Below are 23056 nucleotides of genomic sequence, written 5' to 3'. Positions count from 1 at the left end.
CTCTCCTTCCTGGTTTTCTTCAAGTCCCGTCTTCTTATAAACTTAAAAACGTGTCCCTTTTCTGATGTGTCTCAATTTTATTCCCTTCCTCTGTTGAATTTTTTCAATTTATCCTGTCGATAGTTTGTACCTAATTGTTTGCATGTTGTCTCTGCCATTAAAAAGTCAGCTTATTATAAATATCGTTCATCCACTTGGTTTTTCTTTTGTGGATGGTTCAGCCAAACTTTTAAATGGTTATTGATCTCTGCAGTCTTCCAGCAAGAATCCTAATACTTTATTGATCCTTTGTTGCTATGACACATGGAAGAAGAGCTCTGAAGAGCTCAAAATGACTATCACACAGAGGGTAATGAAAAAGCGGATGGTGTGTGTGAGAAGGTTATGACCAATGAAGGACTTTGAAGAGCATGGGCAGTTACTAGAGAAAAGCTATTTGAAGAAAAGTTAAAATGGGCTAGGCATGTGGCAAAGGGACAGCAAGGAATCACAGGTGAACACCTCAGATAAATTGCTGCTAACTTTAAAATGTTAGGAGAAAGAAGAGGTTGGGTTTTGTTACTTTGGGTGGACTCCCTGTGGTGAATATATGAGGATGATATAGACAAGAATGTACATGATAAACAGGCATAGAGATCTTGTGATAAACATTGCTGGAAGGAATGTCTAAGTGGATGAGGTCAGTTCCATGAGAATATCTGAATAGATTGTTTTAAAAATCAACAAAGAGGTTTTTGAGAGACTTCTACCCAAAATGGTTAAAATTAAAATGAAATGACCATTATAGGGAAAATTTACTGATTTAAAATACTTGCTCTTAAAAGATAACTTTTACTTTATAGAATCTCAAGAAATGAGACCAGAAATAATGTAGTACAACCTAATATCCCTAAAAAGTGCTCATCATCATTAGCTTGAAGACTCTCATGAACGGAGTGCTCACTACCTTTCTCTTCTCCTCCTATACTTTTGGACATCTATGTTAGGAAATTTTTCCCCTATGCCCAAGTTACAATCTGCCTCTAAACAATTTCATCCCATGACTCCTGGTTCTGCCTTCTGGGGTTGAGCAAAACAAGCTTAATCCTTTATCTATAGGACACCCAATCAAATACTTGTAAAGTCATGAGTTGCTACTACAGGTGCACAGCATGGCTAATTGATCAAACAAGGGCAGTGCCTAAATGATTTAAAAATTTTTTTCCTGGCATCTATACCAAATGTGTCCAAATGTCAAGAGTAAACAAAGACTAAAGACCAACACATGATTGGAGAAAGCTGATAATCCAATTTTGAAGGAGTTATTTTTTCCCCACTCCCTTTTACCTTTAGGTATGTGTAAGTTCCAACTTGAAATTGAAAAACATTTTGTTTTGTGTACAACTATACTTTCAATCCAAGTTAAGCAGTGAGTCTACTCTGCAAAAGCACTATGTGCAGAATATAAAAAGACCAAGATCAAATAGTTCCAGCCCTCAAGAAGCTTATGTTTTGCTGAAATCCCCCCAAAATAACCATTGAAGTTCTATTATAGTATGAGTTCATAAACAGAGAGGATTCTTGTTATCAACAAATTTCTTCTTATGTGGCACCTGAGATGGGAACGGGATTTTCTGCCTCTGGAATCCGTGTGGTACATGAAAAAAGTACTGGTTTTTGACATGAAAAACAAAGACTCATGCTAGCTCTACCATTTGTTTTTGGGCACATCCACTGATCGTTTTGATCAGTTTCCTTATCTGTAAAGGAATTGGGTTAGCTTTCCCAGGTTTTTCTTCCTCCTTTTCTTTCCTTTCCTTCCTTCCCCTTCTTTTCCTTTCCTTCCTTTCATTCCTTCCTTCTCTCTTTCCCTTCATCTTTTTTTTTTTTCCCTTTCCTTTCTTTCCTGCAAAATGCAGTAGGGATAAAATGCTAAAGAAAAGGACACAGGTTTTGGAGTCGGAGAAATTAAGTTAAATTATTAGCTGGGAACTTATTGTGTGACCTGAGGCAACCTCTTTGGTTCTATTTTGGGCCTGGCTTTGGAACTCTGAGGCACCTCCCAGTTCTAGAGCTAAGAAGTTAGAATAGAAGGAAAGCAGTGAAAAGGGAGGAAGGGAAAGGGAACCAAGCATTTATTTAGCACCTGCTATGTACCCTGCACTGTTAAGCATTTTAAAAAGATCTCATTTGATCCTAACAACTCTGTGAGGTAGAAAGCATTAGATTTGGGAGGATGTGATCTGGATTCCAGCTCTATCTCTGCTGCTTTGTACCTGTGATCTTGAACAAGTCACAACCTGTTCCTCAATTTCCCTCTTTATGAAATAAGGACTGAAATAGGTAGCCTCTGAAGAACTTTCCCACCCTGTAGTCTATGTTCCTCTGGCTCATCTACTTTAGAAGCAGGTGAGTGTCCTGGGCTCTGGACCTTTCTGGGCCTGTTTTCTTAGCTATCATATGGATAAAGCATTTGCTGAGTTTCATGTCAGGCAGACAATGAGTTTGAACCCTGCTAAGCTAACTAGACCTTTCACACACTCAGTTTCTTCATTTGTAAAATGAAAGGGATTAGACTCTTTGACTTGTTATGGTCCCCTCCTGCTTAATCACCAAATATTTATTAAATGCCTGCCATGAGCTTATGGAGGTAAAAATAGAGAGAATGAAAGAATCCTGATTATGAAGGAGCTTCCTCCAGATCAGAAGGTCTCATCCAGTGGTTTTTTCTTCTCAGAATCTTTTTTTTTTTTTTTTAAACCTAGACTTAATCATTGTCAAACTGAGACCTGATGAAGACCTTAGCTTAAAAAGGTCAAGGCTTCCCAGTGCACCCAGGGCCATCTGCAGTCATCCTGATCGTTATCTGGTCTTAGACCCAGATGGTTCCAGAGGGAAAAAGTGAGGCAGGTGACCTTGCGCAGCCCTCCCTCTCTGAAATCCAATTCACTTGCATATTATGGCATTCCTTCTCTGATGTCATGGTCCTCTTCCAGAATGAAGGACAAACAACAATCTTAACTTGAGACCTCTGAACTTGTTTCTTTGAGTAGTTCTATAACAGTATTTGAAATAATTTCCTTTGTAATCCCTATGTATACTAAAAAACATTCTTCTGAGGCTTTCAGAGGCTTCCCAGACTGTTTCCTGCCATCCCCGGGTTCCTTCAAGAATAAGAGAGAAGCCTTTTCTTATCTACCTTAATTCTAGTGCCTTCTCTCAGTGGATTAGCTCAAACTTATCATATATAGGACGTAAGTATGTATATATACACACATACAAATATGTAAAATGTAGGTATATACATTATATATGTATATAGACACACTTACAGCTATACATCTTGTTTTCATGTTGTCTCCTCCATTAAAGACAGCTACTCAAGAAGAGACTTTCTTTGTATGCTCAGCACTATTATTAGCACAAACATGGTTTAGCATACAGTAGATGCTTAATTAATGTTCTTTTTTTTCTTCACATTCCTAATGATTGGGCATTTAATAAATGTTCATTGACTATTTTTCCCATTGTATCTTCAGCAGTTGGCAGAATACTTGGCACATAGTCGGTGAATAATAAATGATCAGTCCCTCTTTTTCCCCTTTATATCTTCAGTAGTTGGCAGAGTACCTGGCACATTGGTGATTAATAAATGATCACTGCTGCTTTTTCTCCTTTATATTTTCAGTGGTTGGCACAGTACCTGGCACATAGGTGGTGATTAATAACTACCTCTTTTTTCCCTTTATATCATCAGTGGTTGGCACAGCATATAGTTGGTGATTAATAAATGAACACTACCTCTTTTATCCCTTTATATCTTCAGTGGTTGAAACACTACCTGGCATACAGTTAGTGCTTAATATGCTCACTGATTTTTCCCTTTGGACACAGTATCTAGCACATAGTAGGAGCTTTGGGTCCAGGGTCCTGTGACACAAAGAAGGCTAAGAATCTCCAAGTTTATGTAGTATAGTATCCATCCAAAAGTGCAGAGAAGGGCCCGCCCTCCCCCTTCCTCGTGGGAAGCTTTGGGTAGGATGGCCCTGCAGGTCACTCTTTGCCAAAGCGTTTGGGGTGACAGGGGACCGAGCCAGGTCGAGGTCGCACAGCGCCCCTCGCAGGCAGTCGCGCACGCGGGGAGACCGCGCTGACGCCAAGGGCGGAGCAAAACAAAGCCCGGCCGGATGGGGGTAAGGGAAGTCTCGCGCTGCCCTAGCAACGCGTGCCTCTCTCGGCCCCGGATTGGCTGTGGCGTCCGGCGCGGTGTCTCCTGGGAGCGCGTTCCCGCCGCGGCGGCAGCGCCGGTTTGAACTTGGCAGCGACGGCGGCCTCGGCCTTAGCGGCGGGTTCCGTTCGGCCTCCCCTCCCCCGGCCCGACGCGGGCGGTGTGGCCGCGGCCATGGAGACTGAGGAGGGCGCGCAGCCGCCACCGCGCAGGCGGGAACAGGCCCCTGGAGGCTCTGGCTCGGAGCCCCCGTCCGCTGCGCGGCCCGCCTCGAGCCCGGCGTCCGTCTCGCTGCTGTCCCTGTCGCACAGCCTGCCGACTGACTGCGACGAGGCCGAGGAACTGCGGCGGCGCCGGGGCCGGAGGCGGCACCAGCCAGAGCCCGCCCCCTGGGACCGGGCCGAGGCCGACTGCGAAGCGCTGCCCGAACCCGCCCCCCGGGACCGGGCCGGGACCCACAGTGAAGCGCTGCCCGGGAGTCCGCCGCCCCTATCCAGCAGGGCGGAGCAGAAAACGTCGCTACTGCTCGGGGAGGAAAAGAACGAGGAGGCCGACCACGGGGGGAGGGCCGCGTCCCCGGAAGGAGGGGAGACCTTGGGGCGCGCCAGGTAAAGGGACCCGCCCCCGATCCCCTCGGTCGTTCCGGAAGCGATTTGAGCGCGCTGCGCTTCTGTGGGGCTGGTAGTGGCGGCAGCCACCGCCGGCCCTCTCTCGGGCGCCTCTAACCAATCTCCTTCTCTGACCTCGCCCCCTGCCCAGCCCCTGCACCTGCGAACTCCCTCCTTCCTCCCTCCCTCCCTCCAGGAGATCTCGGCCCGGTCTTCTCTACTCGGAGCCCTTTGGTTCTTCTTTTAGTGCTGCGCGCGCCCCTTCTCCGGGATCCCCAACTTTATAGAGATCCTGGCTTGTGCGAAGGGTAGTTCACTTTGATGCGAGTTTGGGAACTCCCTGATCCAATGAGACGACAGCACTGGCTTCCTTCTCCTAAACACTCCCTCACACACAAAGACATTTCGGAAGCCCCGAGAGCTTGTCTCCTGTAAACTTGCTCATGAAATTCACACTGAATCTATTTCAAAGTGATGCAAGGGAACCTGGCTTATTGGATACAAGACTAACCTCAAGAACACGTTGGTGCCTTCAGGGCTCGCTTCCAGCTCTGCCAGATGTATCTCCGAGCGCAACTAAGTTACTGATCGGGTTACTGTTGCCCTGTTAATTTCCGGGCTTCTGGAAAGCCGGCTGATGGGCACTGGAGGTGTCTGTACATTGATGCAATTTCAGCGTCGGCCCCCCTCCCAAAAAGTGTCTAGTGACACGATTATAGATACCATGATGTTAGCCACATCCAAAGATAGCTAAGGAGGCAACTGGGGAAGCAATGAGTCAAACTAGATCTTAAATTGAGCTTTATCTTTATCCCCATGTGACCTAATGAAAATCACTTAAACTCTGTTCCAAAATGAGGGAAGTTCCTGACCAGCTTTTAATCCTCTAAGTCTAGTATCCAATGTTGTTTTTGTACATCTTGCTATCAAGTCACTTCATATGCCCAGTGCTCCACCACTCACCTATTTTGCACTTGCTGAATGCCAGGTGAGGAGATCTTTCAGCCATGTTGATGGGGTTCACCTTAAGTTTTTGTTGACTAATCTCGTCTAGATCCTTATTGCTGCCTGGCAATCCTATTATTGTAACCTAATTGACTCTATTGTACTTCTCACAGTGACTATTCTAGGTTTTTCCTCACCTCTGGCCTCCTGTATCATTCTCCCTTCCTGTGCAGAAGTCTAGATCTCTTCTATAAATGGCCTTTACTTTTTTCCTAAAGAGAAGAGGAGGAGAATGGTACAGGAGGCCAGAAGGTAGGGGGGAAAAAACCTGGAATAGTCCAGAATCTGGCCGACAGTAGTGCCAAATGCAAGTAACCCGCGTTCCCCAGCTGCAGCAGAAGGCAGGGGCAACAGGCCAGATAATTCTAAGAAAGTGGGCCTAGTCTTAGCCACCCAAATCAGGATTAGTTAGGCCTGCCTTTAGCCATCCCGAGTGCAGGAGCTGAGTTGACCAAAGCACAAACCATCATAGTCAAGGTAACTCTGGACTTGGCAGTCACCAAAGTAAAAGAAAGGAGAGATTAGATGACTAGTGCAAAAAAAAAAAAAAAAAAAAAAAAAAAAAAAAAAACATTCTCAGAAGATTCTTTGAAATGGAAATGTTGATGAGACAAGATCTCTATATCTAGGTCTAATCTCTTTCTTAAGCTCTATAGTCTTCCTGCCAAACATTTCTCAGCTAAATATCCTTTAAGACTCTCAAACTCGATATCCTTGAAAACTCCTTAGATTTGCCACAAAACTTAGTTCTCTGGTAAAATGTCCTGTCTGTTAGTGTATTACTATTCTTTTGGTCATTCAGTTTCCCAACCTTGGTGTCATAGTTAACTCTTTAACCAATCTTTTGTCTGCCTTGTTGATTCTCCTTTCACTAAAACCCTCTTCTTTACTCTTTAATCCGTTCACTTGATTACTTCCTTAGTTCAAACCTTCATCACCTCACCTGGATTATTATAATAGTGTAGTTGGTGTCTTTCAACTTTTAGTTTCTCCCTTCTCTGATGCATCCTCTGTGTAACTGCCAAAGTAATCTTCCTAAAAGACAAGTTCTACCATGTCACTAACCTACTAAAAAGCCTTCAATTCCCTACTTCCTCTAGGAGAAAGTGTTAACCTCTGGTCTTATCTCTCTCTCTCTCTCTCTCTCTCTCTCTCTCTCCTTTTCTTTTCTTTTTTAACCTTTGCCTCTTAGAATATTTCTGATTTCCTTGAAAGCTCAACTTGTGATACTTCCTGTAAGAATTTTCTCCTGATCTGCCTACTTAGTGTTTTCTCCTCAGTCCTCAAGATATTATATATGTCTCTATCTGCTTGCATATAAAATATGCAATAAAATAAGTCTTTCAATGAAATAGAAGGTCTTTTTTAAAATTTATGTTGTGCCTATAATTCCCATGTTTGTCATAGTGCTTTGTGCATAGTAGGCACTTAATAACTTGTTGGATTAAATAGTTGCTGTGAAACCAACTTTACTTCCTTTGTTTGCCTCTCCTGTGAGCCTCTATGGGCCATCCTTCCACTTAAATGATATGTCTTTGGTTTTCTGGTTTCATTTATTGTGAGAATAGTGATATAGAGATGGTTCATTTCTCTTAGGGGTATGTCATGGCCTTGACCTTGGGATAGTGAACACATATTCAGAGTACCCCAACTAATTTAATGTTTATTGATAGATGGTCTAAAAATTGAATGATACTTCAAGACCTCTGCTTCCTTTTCTGTTGCTGTACTACTAACATGGCAGAAAAGGAAGGATATTGTCTGAGGACCATTTTTACTGTGTGTTTTTCATGTATTATTGCCAAGCCAAATAATTCATTACCTAGTGGCCAACTTGTGATGATTAGCTTTAATTTAGTTATTAGCTTGGTCTTAGAAAACAGGCATAGGATGGTCTTGGAATTATACTTAAAACCTTTCCAACATGGTAAAATCTGCTGTTATGATGTTTTGCTAGTGCTGAGATATTGTAGTAGGATTTTATGGAGAATTAAATGACAACTCATATTTATGTTAAGTGGACTATGTGATTTTTCTCATAGTAGTCCTTGGAGGTAGATAAGATGGTTAAAAAAGTGTCATTTCCATTTTATTAGTGAGGATAAATGTATTGAACCTCAGATTTGCTTGTGTCAGAGCTGTAATTGAAATCCTGGTTTTCTGATACTGAAGTGCTCTTTCCACTTTAACTTTAACAATTTTAAGTAAAATTGTGTTTTTGAAAGGAATTTTCAAGAAAGTAATTTCAGCTAATTCCTCTATATCATATAAATACAAAGACAGCTCAGTCATTAGTATTTAATGACTTGATTTTATTGATGTGATTTGTCCCCCAACAGTGCTAATCATAGAGCCTTAGAAAACATGGTTTTTATGAATTGTGGTTTAAAAAAATTCATTATCTTGATGACTGACTTTTGGGTGGTCATTTTTATGAACTCCTTTAAAATCTAAGTCTCCTTATTAAATATAATAAAATTGGTATTACATTTCATTTTTACTCTATAAATCAACTTGACTCTTAGATGAACAAATATTTATTAAACAGTTTAGAATATCTTCTTTATTAACAGAATTAAAGAGGAAGAAACTTCAGAAAAAGATCAGTGGCTTCCATTAGAGACGAGTCTGACACCTTGGGAAGAATGGTTTGTTTGCAAAGAAAAAGAACAACGTGTTCGTCTGCAAAACAGAGCCTTAGAGGTAATGATAAAGCGAGTTTCTTTTTTATTTAATAGCCCCATATGAACTTGTAGATGTTTTTCGGTTAAGTGAAAATTTCCATGAATCCTCTCAGTGTCCTAATAATGAACAAGATAAATTTTGCATTTGCTACATCATGTTTAATGTTCTACTTCAATCTTGATGCTAAGTGTTTGCTTTCTTGCAATTTCAAGGGATGTTCATTAAGCACTAATCCCTTGTGCTGGGAGAGAGGCTGAGTTCAACAAGACCTGCTCCTTTTCTTGGCTTATAAAAAAATGAAGTACAGAATGTTAAATGACTTTCCTAGGTCCACATAACAAGTTATTGAACTTATAAATTTCACTCCTTCATTTAAGTTGTTGGTATTTAAAAAAAAAAAAAAAAAAAAAAAAGATGAACTACTGAGTTAAAAACCTGTGAAAGACTAAATATTAGACCTTGATTTTAGAACCTATGCCAGAGCCACACAGAAGGTAGAGAGAGTCAAGATGGCAGAGAGAAGCCAGGAAGTTACCTGAGCTCTGGAAACTTATGTTAAATCAAACCTCTAAATGTATTTGAGGTGATAGAACCCACAAAAAGATGGAGTGAAACAGTTTTCCAGCTTAAAGTAACTGAGAAGCTCTTTAGGAAAAGTCTGTCTCACTTAAATAAAAGGGGAGAGCAGCCCAGCTTAATCCCAGCACAGATCAGCAACTGAGGGCCTTCTAGCTCAGCGTACTGGTGGCACAGCAGGTCCTGTGAGACCTCGAGCCCCAGCGGAGAAGGCACATTGCGAGCCTCGGAATCCTGGCACAATAGTAGTGACTACGCTGGGCCACCCCAGCACAGTGGGCAAGCTACCTCTCCCCCAAAAAAAGAACAGTGTTCTTGTGCCCTCGGAGCAAAGTTCAACTTTAAAAATGAGCAAAAGACTAAAAAGAGCTCTGACTACAGAGAGCTACTGTGGTGGCAGGGAAGAGGAGAACATTAGCTCAGAAGAGGTCAGTAATGGCAAAATGCCTACACATGAAGAACTTCTTGCCCAGCAAAATTATCTAACATATATTTCCATATTTAATACCAAAAAATGGCTCATACATTAAGCATTTAAGGTTCTTGAGAACTTGAAGAGTCTCAGTATTTTATGTTTTTCTTCTCAAATTATTTAATTTTTTAATCCCCCCCCCTTCCAAATAGATTGTAAAAGTGTTTCAGAAAGTATACTTGTGATAAAAAAGGAGAATTGGGCTTGTGACAGTTGAAAAAGCTGTTTCAGGGTAAAACAAAGGATAGATCAGTTCTTGGAGGGAAACCCTTCACTCCCCTATTCTATAAATTGCAATGGCTCCCTAATTTTTTGCGATCAAATAGAAAACCTTTCTGACCTTTCCATACTTCTTCATTTACTAAGCCAGTGACACTGGATGCCTTTGTTAGTCCTAATGCAAGATTCTCCAACCTCTGACTCTGGACATTTTCACTGGCCGTCCCCCAGACCTTCCAAAGTTTGGAATTGGCTCTTTGGCTTCCCTGTGTTTTTTCATAGTTTAACTAATAATCCCACCTTCTGCAGTAAGCTTTCCTTATCTTCCTTAATGCCTATGCCTTTCCCTATTAGGTTGCATTTTGCCCCCCCATTAGATGGTGAGCTCCTGGAAGGCAAGATTGGGCTTTTGTCTTTCTTTGCATTACCTGGGCTTAGCACAGTACCCAGCACATTATAGGTGCTCTATAAATATGTAGTGAGTGACTGCCTGGCTGTGGGGATGGATACGGATACCTTGGGGAGGAGTTGGTCTTTATGCAGAATTTATATTGCTAGTGTAGGACCCTATGGTTGGGAACTTGGGATGATGGGTATTGTTGTTCCTAAGTGAATGATTCTTTAGGAAAATCAAAGTCAAATAGATACCAGGGCCACTAAACTGTAAATTGGGATTCCGAGGGCACATATTGATTTAGGAAATCACATATTAACATTATTTATATTTTACTGTGTTTTTAGATATTTGTTAAATATTTCCTAATCACATTTTAATTAAACTTGAGGTCTCTGGGTGTGTTGTGGTCTGTGCATTTGATGCCTTTGCTGTAGGAAGTTAAGAAAGTGTTCTCAGTCCAAAGCTTGTAATAGAAGACGGTAAGAAATTATTTAAAAGGAGCATTCATGGAGAAATAAGAAAAATAATCGGTAAATGACAAAATTTTTAAAGTATCCAAACTGAACTGACAAATTGATGAAATTCTGAACGTATGTTTAATTTTTTTTTTTTTTTACTATTCACATTCTTTCTCTGGAAGAAAAGTTCAAACTTGTAGAATCAAATGACTGCATAGCAGTTAAAATAGTCAGGAATATAAACTAGTTTCATTTTCTGCTCCAGTTACTCTACGGTCACTGAAAAACTTGTAGGAATTCTTTTCTTCTCCAAGAAAAATTCCATCTTTGACCTACGTTTGAAATCTCTTGTCTGTTCAGCTTCAGGGATGTTCTAATTCCTATCCTTTATCTTCAGCAAAAATTAAAACTCTTATTACCACCCCTAGTTATACTAGTTCTTTGGAGCTATCTGTTGGATAATATACTTTGGTATCAAAATTTACATGTTGAAAAACTGCCAGTAAAATACAGTATAATTGAGATTTATAGTAAAAAACTAGTGTCAATAATACCAAGTAGAAATTTGTATCTTTAAAAAGTTTTTTTCTTTACTTTTCTTCATTAGCCAAAAGTTATTTTTGTTATGTATAGTTAAACATAGCTTTCTGTATGATTTAAATGCATTATTAAGTGTACTTTTTTTCTATTAAAAAAATAGGAACTAAATTTACAACAAGAAAAAAAAAGAGAAGAGGAAGAGCGTGAAAAAAGGAAAAAAAATGCTGAGGAAAAACACAAAGAATGGCTTCAAAAAAAGAATGAACAAGTAAGAATTTGGCCTGAGGGTCAAGCTGGGTCACCTAGTTGCTGATTCTTCCTCTCTTGCTGTTGCTTCTTCCTTCTCCTGAGGATTTCCCCAGGCCTTCCGGCTTCCCCTTGCCCTCTTCCTTCTGCACTCTCCCAGGCAGTTTCATCCTCTTGCCCAAACTTTTGGTGCAGGTGACTCCCATCTTGGAATGTCTGGACATATTGTCAGCACCTCAGACTCTCCAGGGTAGCACGATTTCTGCTCATCATCTGTAAGACTTTGGGCAGGTTTTCAGGCTCCTCTTCTATGAGATGAGAGGCGGGTTGGGCAAGATGGCCTCTAAAGCCCTTTCCACTTGAAATGTGTGGTCCTTTGAATTCAACCATTTTTTCTCCAAATAACTCTTCCTGATTATTTGTTTCTGTTGATGATACTGTCATTCTCTCAGTAAACAAAGCTTGAAAATTTTTATTCATTCTCTTTCTTTTCCTTTCCCTTCTCCCATTTAGCGTCTCTAGTTTTCTCTCCTTAACAGTATAATATCTCTTGGCATATATCACTTCTCCTTTTATTCCTTTGACTTTCACTTAATTCAGGCCCTTATTAACTTTTGTCTAGATGATAGTTTCCTGAATAGTCCCATTGCCCCGGTCTCTCACCTAGTCCCCAATCTATATCCTCTGTTTGTTACTAGATTATTCTTGATAAAGCATTATTGTGATTGTGTCAGGTGGCTCAAAAATCATCTTTGAGATTCCTGTTGTCTGTCACCAAGCTTCTTAAACTGAGGTTTGTGATCCCATATGGGATTCATAACTGAAAGCGAAGGTTGTGAAATTATGATTTATTATTAGTAAATGTTTGATTTGTATACCTATTTTGTGTACTCAAATACCTGGAGTCATATAAAATTTTCTTGGGTTAAAAGGGGTTGTGAGTGAAAAAAATTTAAGAAATCTAATGAGGGAAAGGAAAGGCAGAACCCCATTTCTCGGCGCATAGATAATAAGATAATCCCATGAGGCGCAGTGTCCTCTTTAAAATGAATTTACTGGCCCGAAAACCTAGATTGATAAATAAAAGGTTTGTTGTAGGAATTTGGAAGTAAAGTTCAGTTAGAAAGACGCCAGGGCCAGAGGTGGCCGCTAGGCGGGCAGGAACCCTTACATGGTTGGAAGGATACCATGTGTTGGCTGGGAGGGCTCCTATGAAGAGGGCTCAGGCTTGGCCCTTTTTATATCTAGAAGATCTGGGCGGTACCCCTACCTCTGATCAAGTGAAGGCTGGGGGAAGCTGAGCTGATAGTGGGGGCTGGGCCCAGATATTCAAAGGGTGCCTTTGACCAGGATTTGTGAATCAAGGTCAGACATGAGTTGGGCAATTAGAAAGGAATCTTAAAGGGACCCCAACCCCCATCAAACCCTCATCTATGGGATAAAGTCTGTATTCCTTGGTCTCTCTTTTTAAAGCTTTCTACTATAGGGCCTCAGCTTATCTTTGTCATTTTATCTTCTGATAAACATTTGCATATTGTACTCCAGCTTGAATCTCCTCATTTCTATTTTTCAGCCTCAAGCAGTAAGCACTTGTATTCTTTATCATTCTTGTGCTTATCATATACTGCCTTGGATATTACTTATTCTTTTATGTTTATTATTTACCGTTATATAACATAAACTCCTTGAAAATCACACCTAGCTTACTACCTATGTTTTCTTTCTTGCTTGTTAATTGGTACTCAATAAATATTTGGTGAATGAGTCAAGTGTAATACATGAGGGATCCATTGCCTTGGTGGATATGAAATGGAAAATGACCATTTATTTTCATAGCAATTTTGAGTACATCATATTTTCCATTTTAATTTTATTCACTTAAAGGGGTAGTACTTTCAGTATTAATTTTTATATCGAGTGTAATCATGATTCTACTTTTTCATAATTACAATAAAATCCCATCAATTTATACTGAGGGACTTCTGAATTGCAGTAAAATGTAGTGTTTTGATAGTCTTTCAGGTAGCTAAAAATAGTTTTCATATTCTACTTTCTTGATCCCTTCCCCTTAATATCTTTTCTCCCCTTCCTTTCCATCTCTTACCACCCCCATCCCCCCCAGCTCCTGGCTAGCTAGGTAGAAGATATGAATATGACAAAAGCTTTTGCTTCATGCATTTTTAAAATTCATATTTATGAACTACATTGTGCTATGCCATTCTTTCCTGCTAAAAGCCTCTTATCTTATCTTCTAATTCCATGAAGCTAATTTTACCACACTAATCAATTAAACAAGGGTGCTGGACTTCTGAGAATGCAGTATAATGGTGTGAGGTGAAATATATATGTGTATATGTGTGTATTTATGCTGTTTAATTGGTGGCATTAAAGGTTATGTGAGATGTGATTTCTTTTTTAGATAGAAATTGCAGCTAGAATTTAATTAAGAGGACATTATAGTCTTTGGGTGTATATGTCCTGTGGTTGCAAATTGCCTATTTCTTTATTTGAGAGATCAAGTATACAGTCAGGAAAGATGTCTATTCCTGAGCACACAAAATCCCTAGAGTACCATTAGTCATTTCGGGAGCCAGGCTGGTGTTAGACAAAAGTATGTCTTATTTGGAGGCAGAGGACCTGAATTCAAATGCTGGTTCTATTGTTTACTCTTTCTTTGATTCTGGGAAAGTTATTTGACTTATTCACTCTCAATTTCCTCTTCTGTAAAATGAAGGGTTTGGACCAGAAGATCTTTGTGGTCCTGTTCAGTTCTAGATCCAACCCCCTGTGATTTACTTCATTTCTTCTCTTCTTTAAGCCTGTCAGATTTTTTCTGATTTCCAGCCTGGGCTATTTTAACATCCATTTACAAAAGTGGGGCCCCCTGGTTTTTCTCTTCCTGTCTGACATCTCATTTTTTCCTCCTTCCTTGTTTACATTCCCTGTGTGTGGTCCTCAGCTGCCTTAGACTCTGTCCATGCTTGAGATATATCAAGGGTGGTTTCTTTCTTCAGGTCTTTTTCATTTTGGTCTCTAACTGACTGACAAGTGGCGTTCCTGATGCCCATTTCATTGGCCCATTTTTGAAATTGACTCTAAAAAGAAATGACTTGTTTCATTTGGCTGTTTCTTTTTGTTCAGCCTTATTAATCTAAACTTTTCTTTCTTGTTTTGAAGGACAGTTTTCTTTTTCTTAACCATGATTATTTTATATTCAAAGAGAATTGTTTTAAAATATTTTAAAATGAAAGTCATTGCCACCGTTCCCACAACATAGGATTATTTAATGTGCAGTGGGGTTGGTATGCTAACATGTATTTGTACAGTTGTGATAATAAAGGCAGCCTATCTAGTTAACTATATATTATTGGTATTTCTACTATGATTCTTCTTGTTTTGGGATAGATGTTTGTTTGTCCAACCAAAGGGAAAAATGTAGAAGCTAGAAATAGTGCTGTAAAGAATAGGCAAATATATCCTACAAAGGCAAGGTAAAGGGTTTCTTGGATGGGCATTATTTATTGTCCTTCAGCTCCTTCCTTTTAGAGCAGAAATGGAAAGTATTGGGCTTGGGGATATATAAGACTGGTGAAAGTTTGCTAAGGCCTGTAGGCAATGATGAATCTGGAAGCTAGAACTCAAGAAGTGAAAGATTAAAAGCTTATACGTAGCTTGAGTTCTAGAAGTTGATAATTTCATATGGTCTTTGAATGATGAAATAAATATTCAGTTTTGGCCTTTGATGGAAAAAAAGGTTTCCCATTCTTGCTTTAGAGGACTGTCTGCAGAAATTAGTGGAAGACAGGAAAGAAAGGATCAGAAAGAAGCAGAACGGGGTTTAGTGAACCTTTGCTTCTATGTTTCTTAGCATCTAGAACTGCAGTAGGAACTGCAGAAGAATGAAAGTCATCTCATCTGGCTCCCAAATTGCTGGGTGCTTTTAAGGGACTTGTCTTATATTTACAAGTCTGACTCAATAACATATCTTGTGAAACCACAAAGTAGATGTTTCTGGATAAAAGCTACTACCACTGTCATGGGCATAATGGTATTTATCAAAACACCAGATAATTCTTAAATCCAATTAGTCCATGTATAAGATGTGATTATTCAGCAAGAAAATACCTGTAGTTTTAATCTTAAGTGTTCGTGGGGTACTTTGCCTCCCTGGAAACATCAATTTCAGATTGGCATAGTCGAAAGAATGTTAGGTTAAGATGAGCTGAGTGGTGCCAGGCCAAGCCTAACCTTAGACTAATTTTTAATCTTGAGCAAATCACAGAACATTCTCTCTTAGTCTTGCTTTTCTCGTAAAATGGAGATAATGATATTGACTTCTTTGCCTCATATACTTGGTGTGAGAGATCAAATGAGATGTGTGATGTACTTTGTAACCATAAAGTGTTTTAAATTATCTTTGCTAGTATGAAATTTTCTACAAAGAGTAAGAGGGAAAGGATTTTTTGTATATTGTGGTTAGAAGTAGATGTCTGTAATTGCTAGTTGGAAAACTGTATCTCTATATTGTTTCTTTTTTCTCACTTAACAATACAATTCCTTTATCCAATATTAAGAGCATTTTGTGTGCCCAAAGCTGCTACACATTAATAAAAAACCTGTCCTTATGAAGCTCACATTTTACATTTTATGATTGTAGAAACATGTTATATGTTTAGGCTTATAATTCAGGAATCATCTTTTCCCATTTCTCAGTTTCTTTTCATGATTAATAAATTTTTTTCCACTTTAAACCCTGTAAACATTCATTCTCTTCTTTTACTCCTACTCGTCCCTATCAATCTAGGTTTCCTCTTGTTTATTTATAATTTACTGATATCTTTCTTAATGATTCTGCCTGATAAGAGTGTTATTGGGCTGCATCAAGGGTCAGGAAGAGTCATCCCAAAGCAGGTCAGGCCCTCTGAGGATGTTCAGGGTCCCAGTACTACTTAACTTTCTGCACTAGTTTTTCCCTCTCGTTTGGAAATTTCTTATAAATAACAATTCCCTAGTGTTTTCTACAAAATACTTTCTAGTCTTTAGACCTTTTTGTCCCATTGGGGAATTCTTATGTAGAATGCCACTTCCTTTTTCATTTTTGCTTTGGACAATTTTTCCTCAAATTTATATTGATATAAAAAAGAAATTGTTCTCTTGACACCATATATTTTTCCTACATTTGTATATGTAATTTTTGGTTTACAAATCAGTTCTGTTACATTCAGTTTTATTTTCGTTTCTGAATTCTCTTCCTTCCACCTCCCCCTTGTTTTTGTTGTTTGTCCTTTGTTCTCAAAGAGGACCATGACATCAGGGAGGTGACACTATGGCAAGTGAATTGAATTTCAGTGAGGGAAAGCTGTGCAAGGTCACAGAGCCATCTGGGTCCAGTGGCAAAATACAGATCAGAATGACCGGAGATGACCCTGGATGCAGTAGAAGACCTTGGCCTTATTTTTAAGTTCAAGTCTTTAACAGAACTCAGTCTGACTGAGATCACACCTATTCATGAATAATATTAGGTCCCATTAAAACAAAGAATGGCCTCTTTCCAAATAAACAAACAAACAAATAAATCTGGGAGGGGAAGGCTCTCAGCATTTCTGGTTCAAGCATGTATTTGACAATATTTGGATACTAAGTAGAAAGTGAAATCAGTTGATAGAATATAATAATTTCTTTATTACTTTGTATAATGTTTGCTTATATACATGTTGAGATATATTCCTTCCCCATCCCCTCATTTGAATGTGATCAGAGATAAGTTTTATTTCTGGATTTTTTTTTTAATCCCTTAGGGCCTTTGTACTATTAGATGATTAATAGATATTTGTTGAATTGATGTACAGGAATTAATGTTTGCAAACTTTATTATCTAGGAAATGTACGTGTGTTTAGATTTCTTTATGGAGTCAGTAGTCTTATCTTTTATAAGGAGTCCCATTTAATTAAATTTTATTGTTTGAAATTGTTAGTTTTTCACCTATTTTTAGATTTTTGTTAGATTTTTCTCCTGCTTATTTTTAAAGGAAAGAAAAGAAAGGGAACGGAAGCTAATTAAAGAAATGGAAGAAAAAGCAGCAAAGGACCTAGAGAAAGAACATTTGCAAGAAAAAGCCAAAGAAAAGTATAAAGAATGGTTAAGGAAAAAAATAGCTGAAGAACAAGAGAAAAAAAAAAAGGAAAAGGTATGAATCCAATGTGACGCAGAGAGGTGTGTCATGAGACAAGGACCCTTATCCTGGCTTAGCTGTAGACAAAATAATTTTGTGAGCTTTTAACATTTTGGGCCTCAGATTCCCTCATCTTTCAAACAGACAGGTGCTCTCTGAATGTTAATATTGTGAGATTTTTTTATGGGCACAACTAAACACTCATCTTTTAGTATCCATGTGAGTTTGATTTATCTGGGAAAAGGTATTCAGACACTAGATAATTGGCATGAGATAAATTATTCTCTGATGTTCTTTAAGTCATATGTTTAAGACATTAAAAAAAACATTTTGCTTTTGAGGAACGTTTTGCTCTATTTGATTTATGTTTGTTGGGAGTGGGATTTTGTTAGGCTTAAAGCAAATAATTTTAAACTATTTTGGAACATTTTATAATATTATAGTAAGGAGTCGTGTCTTCATAATGGTCGAAACAGATATTTTCAAAAAAGTAAATGGCAGTTGTCTCCTTGCTCTTGCTGACTTGAGTGTTATTGAGGAAAGGGGCTTTCATTATGTCTCAGGTGAGAGTAAATTTCACAGAAATCACTCTCAGATGATTTATTGTTTGAAGGTAATGAATAATTGAAGTAGATAGTCTCTTAGATGAAATGACCAAATCTCACATAGATTTGAATACTTTCCTTCAAGAGATCTTTCATTTCATCATTTTAAGGAAAAAGAAAAGCAGCGGCTTGCTGAACAGCAAGAAAAAAAAGAAATCTCTGAAAAGAAGTTCAAGGAATGGCTGGAAAATGTGAAAAACAAACCTCGTGTCATTCCAAGGAGCTATGTTTATGCCAATGGGAAACTGACAGGTTAGTTCTTGTTCTCTGTGACCTAAATAAAGGCAAATGAGCTCATGATTGGGGGAGGAAATTTCATGTTGTTTGTTTCTTCTTGAAAAAATAAAAGTTTATGAAATAAAACAATTTTATCTAAAATTGCTATTTTAGCAAACTGAGTATAAGTTCTCTATATAATCACAAATGAAATGATTTTCTAAATCAGAGTTGGATTTCTCTCAAAAGCAGCTGTGAATTTTAAAGCAGTTGTTGTAAAATTGTGCTTTTAAATCAATGAGAATGTTTGATGGTGAAAACATAGTAGAAAATTTGCCATTTCTTCCAGTTGGCCCATAAAGGCTTATTCTGGAAAGGTTTCATGTTTGCTACTCTTCTTAACCCTATCTAAATTACAGCTACAGATCTCTTTGGGAGATTATTCTCGTAACTCCAAACACCAGACAGCACATGAACCAGACAGAAAACCAGTTGCTCTTTATGCTTGGTCTGATTATAGATGGTGGGGCATAGTTTCTTTGTGCTTTCTGTTGGAAACTCATAACTTGCTGACAGCTGCCTTCACTTGTCTAAGTGATTTATTAAAAATACTCCCATTCTGTTGTGTTCACACAATAGAACATATTCCAGACTTTGTTTTGACCACCCCGGTGAAGTGTGTGTTGAAATATCTTCACCATTGATGGGGGCTGCCATTGTGTGAGTGACACATTCTTGCTGTCAGGGCGTAGACCTTATGCATGGCACAGAGGTCATCAGTTACAGATTCTGAACTGAGTTTACTGGTTTGGCTTCTATGTGTTTGAAAAAGGGTAATAATTAAGCTCTGATGTTATAATCAGAGGGGAGTGAATATTAGAGACAAAGTTATGACTAGGTATTCTCTTACCAATCAGGACTTAATCATCATTAGATGAGTTAAATTGCTGGGTGGTTTTTTAAATGGATTCTTCCATTTAAAGAAAATTTATATTGATAGCTTTTTTAAACAAATATCACCTAATTTCCCCCCCTAAGAACTGTTTGTATAAGAATATTGTCATGATAGCAGCTAAAAATAGTATATTAATTTAATATTTTAAAAAAACAACAACATTCTACTTATTTTATCTCATTTGATCCTTATAAAAACCCAGTTCAACCCACAGATAGGGTACTGTAGGTACTATTATTATTGTCACTTTGTGTATTGGTATCTTGATACTTGGAAAACTCCAGGTGACAAGATGAGCATCAGAAAAAGAATTCAGCCAACTCTCAGTGAACTCTCTGGCCTATATATATTTTCATGACCCACTGTCTCTATTCTAACAGTCTTAAACTATTCTGTGGTAGTTTTTATATCCAAATCACAATCATTTTAAAAAAAAAATATTTTGAGTGAAATATATGAAAGGAAGGGGATTTGAATCTTTACATAGTATTTGTCATCTGGCCTTTTTTCATAAATTCATATAAGGAGCCGCAAATGTCATTTAATCACATACATTCATTACAATAGGAACTGTTGATAACTAATTGTATATTAAAGTGATAGTAATCCTTGTCAATTTGAATGATGCCAATATAGGCCTTAAGTAAATTTAGGTACGATGTGTGATGCATATTGAATTAAATATTTTAGATCACTTCTCTTTAAAATTTCAGGGCCTTATTTGTGAGACCTTTAGTTTAAAATGAGTCACATTTCCAGTGAAGAGACTCAAGCTGATGAAGGCTCTTCTCAACTTTTAATCTTGTCATTTTGGTTTTTAACTAATTCAGCTCATATGATGTCCTGATTTATTATTAAACAATTTATTGTTTAAGCTTCAGGATGTCATAGTAACACTTACCATGGTGCCTGGCACATAGGAAGTCCTTAATAAATGCTTTTTGACTGAGTATATTTTGAAAACTGCATTTCTTTTCAATATGCTCAGATTGAAATTTTTTCTATAGCCAGACGGTTTATAATAAACTATCTCCACTTAGTCCAAATCAGTGAGGCTTTCTTCTGTTGCATTGTGAGTGACTAATTTTAAATTGTTTTCCCATCTGGTTCATGTATACATTGGGAATGATTTACTATCTTTCTTGCACTTTTAAAAACAATGAGAGCTTTGGGGGAATAATCAATCTACTTTTCATTCTTAGGTTACTACAGTGGAATTGCCTACGCACCTCCGAGTTTTTATAATCCAATCCCATGGAAGCCTATTTACATTCCCCCACCTAAGGAACCAAAGACTGCTAATACTGTGAAGAAGAAGAGCAAAAAACCTCTATCCATTCAGCCTTTCAGGTCCTCATCTTTGGTTCTTCATAAAAACAAGGGCAATCTTTGCCTTGGAACTCTGTGCAGAATACAAAGATAGTATATGTACTGAATAGCTTAAAACCTCTTTTTAAAAACCTAGAACTATTTTTGCAACTCAGGATTAGCTCAGTATTTTGCGTGATGATTTACCAGTTACCATTTTTGTATTTGTTGGTAGGAACCTTCAATTAATTAAGGGAGATATTTGCACAATTTTTTTTTTATTTTTATAAGTGTTTCAAGGCTGTATGTTTGTAAAATTAGCATCTATGCGATTGAGAAATGTTTGTATTTAACTTGTCTGTAACTATTTTGTAACACCAATAAAATCAAAGCTGTTCTTGTGTTCTTCCATAATGTATGTCTACAATGTATGTTTTTAGGATTATGTATAACAATGTGATTAGAATAAATCTTGTAATAAATCATTTTAAACTGCTTATTTCAGATAACTCTTAGATGACTCTTTATAGGATAGCATTTTATGAAGGAATCAGAAACCAGAATTATTGATGATTTTAGTATTTCCTGCAAACATTTTCTTTGAAAAAACAAGCCACTAACCAGCATTTAGTATTGTACTGAAAACAGAGATGAGAATCTTGAGTTCTGTAAAGAGGAAAGTTAGGACAGAGTTATTTAGCTTTGGATCTCAGGTCAGTGGATGGTAATTTATATATAAACTTGGCTGAAATAATGTTTGTTTCCTAAAAGGATGTTTTAAAAAATCTACTCCCTCAAAATCTGTGTCCCAGAATCATGCATTTTTACTATTTAAAAGGAAGTAAATACAAATCTTTTTTACAAAATCTGATACCAGCATCTTATTGACAACAAAATTGAAACCAACTGTAGTATCAAAGGTTGTTTTTAAAAGTGACCAGAGTTTTATTAAAATTTAAAACTTCTAATCATTGTCTGATCTTTTTTTTTTTCTTTTTAGAAGAAGAGCATGGAATGAACATTTGTTATGGCAATTTAAAAATCAGTAAGTTCTTGTCAAAGTGACAAATGCTTGGAGAATTGCTTCACGCCTCTGCGCATGTCACAAGATCCCAAACTTGATTTATCTCTTAGGCGCGGCTGTTGGTCACTAAGAGCTTCTGAAGTCTCCGAGGACAACGAGAGCCTCTCCTTGCTGAGCTGTAGGATTCCTACCACCCAAAAAGCATCAGCAGTCAGACAGCCTTTGGGTGAATAAGGGATGGGATGACCGTCAGGGAGTGTCCAGGGGACCAAGGTCTAGATTTACTCAGGTAACTCGGGAGAAGGCTCAGGACAGTCTGGCTCCTCCATTAACTTACGGCTGATTGTAGGAGTAAATTCAACAGTCTATTGAAAATATCAAGTCTGCCAGTGTCTCAATAATGTAAGTGTAATGTCAGACCTGACTCTTTTTCTCCCTTAATTTTCATATCGAATCCCTAATTCACATTTGGGGTTTTATGATGTATAAAGCACTGTGCTCAGAACGATCCTGGGAAGTAGGTAGTAGAGGTATTATCACCCTCAGTTTACAGCTAAGAAAGTGGAGTCTCTGGGAAATTAGGCACCCTGCCCACTATCCCACAGCAAGTATCAGGGCCAGGATTTGAATCTGGGTTTTTCCTGCCTCCAAGTTCAATGAACTTTCTAAATGACATTTGATATTACCAGTCCTAAAATGTGGCACAGTGAAAATAGCAAGCTGGAGAGAAAGCTATAAGAAGGTAAAGTTAAGGTATTATAGAACTTTTGGATCCAGAGGGTGGACTGAGTCATTCGTACTTTAGTGCTTTTCATTAAACCTACTGTGTGCACAAATTGTAGATAAGATGTGGTCCTTGTTCTGTGGCACTGAGAGCCGACACAAATCTCTAAAGGTAACCATATCACTGTTTATAAAAAAAGGCAGAACAAAGGGAGTGCTGGGTCAGGGGGTGCCTCCCAGAGAAGGGAATCCTCCTGAGGTAGCCTTGGGGCTAGCTAAGAAATGGATAAGTCACTAGAGTAGGAGGATGCCAAATCAGCAAAGGGAAGGCTGGAGTTTGGGAGGCTTGTGGAAGGAATGGGGGCAGCTGAGTTGGGCTAGGGCTGAAAAGTGAGGGTGGTACCTGGCTGTGAGGAGGGGAGGGCCCGAAGAAGACCTAGTAAAAGGTCATTAAAAAGCTTCTAGCTGATTCAGTGACTTGGCCATTGAATGAATCTGAGACTAGAGAGGAAAGAGTGGAGGTGGGAAAACCTTCAGAGGCTACTGCAATAGACCCCATGGGTCTGTCCAAGGAGATGTCCTGGGGTAAATAGCATTAAGAATGTGCAGAAAGAACTCCATGTGGAGGTAAAATAACCA

The 23056-nt window shown here is 38.4% G+C and overlaps 1 protein-coding gene across 1 annotated transcript; it reads left to right on the top strand.

Moving 5' to 3' along the window:
• The first annotated feature begins 4235 nt into the window (after nucleotides 1–4235).
• CCDC34 (coiled-coil domain containing 34) lies at nucleotides 4236–22610 on the top strand. Its single transcript, XM_074276839.1, has 8 exons — nucleotides 4236–4815; nucleotides 8394–8523; nucleotides 11328–11435; nucleotides 17443–17601; nucleotides 18302–18443; nucleotides 20565–20712; nucleotides 21671–21715; nucleotides 21805–22610. The coding sequence occupies exons 1-8, from the start codon at nucleotides 4382–4384 to the stop codon at nucleotides 21926–21928; spliced, it is 1290 nt and encodes a 429-aa protein (XP_074132940.1). The 5' UTR covers nucleotides 4236–4381; the 3' UTR covers nucleotides 21929–22610.
• Nucleotides 22611–23056: the final 446 nt, after the last annotated feature.

Source organism: Sminthopsis crassicaudata, chromosome 6 (genome assembly GCF_048593235.1).
Source record: "Sminthopsis crassicaudata isolate SCR6 chromosome 6, ASM4859323v1, whole genome shotgun sequence".
Classification (NCBI taxonomy): domain Eukaryota; kingdom Metazoa; phylum Chordata; class Mammalia; order Dasyuromorphia; family Dasyuridae; genus Sminthopsis; species Sminthopsis crassicaudata.
This window is presented reverse-complemented; position numbering and strand designations above follow the sequence as displayed.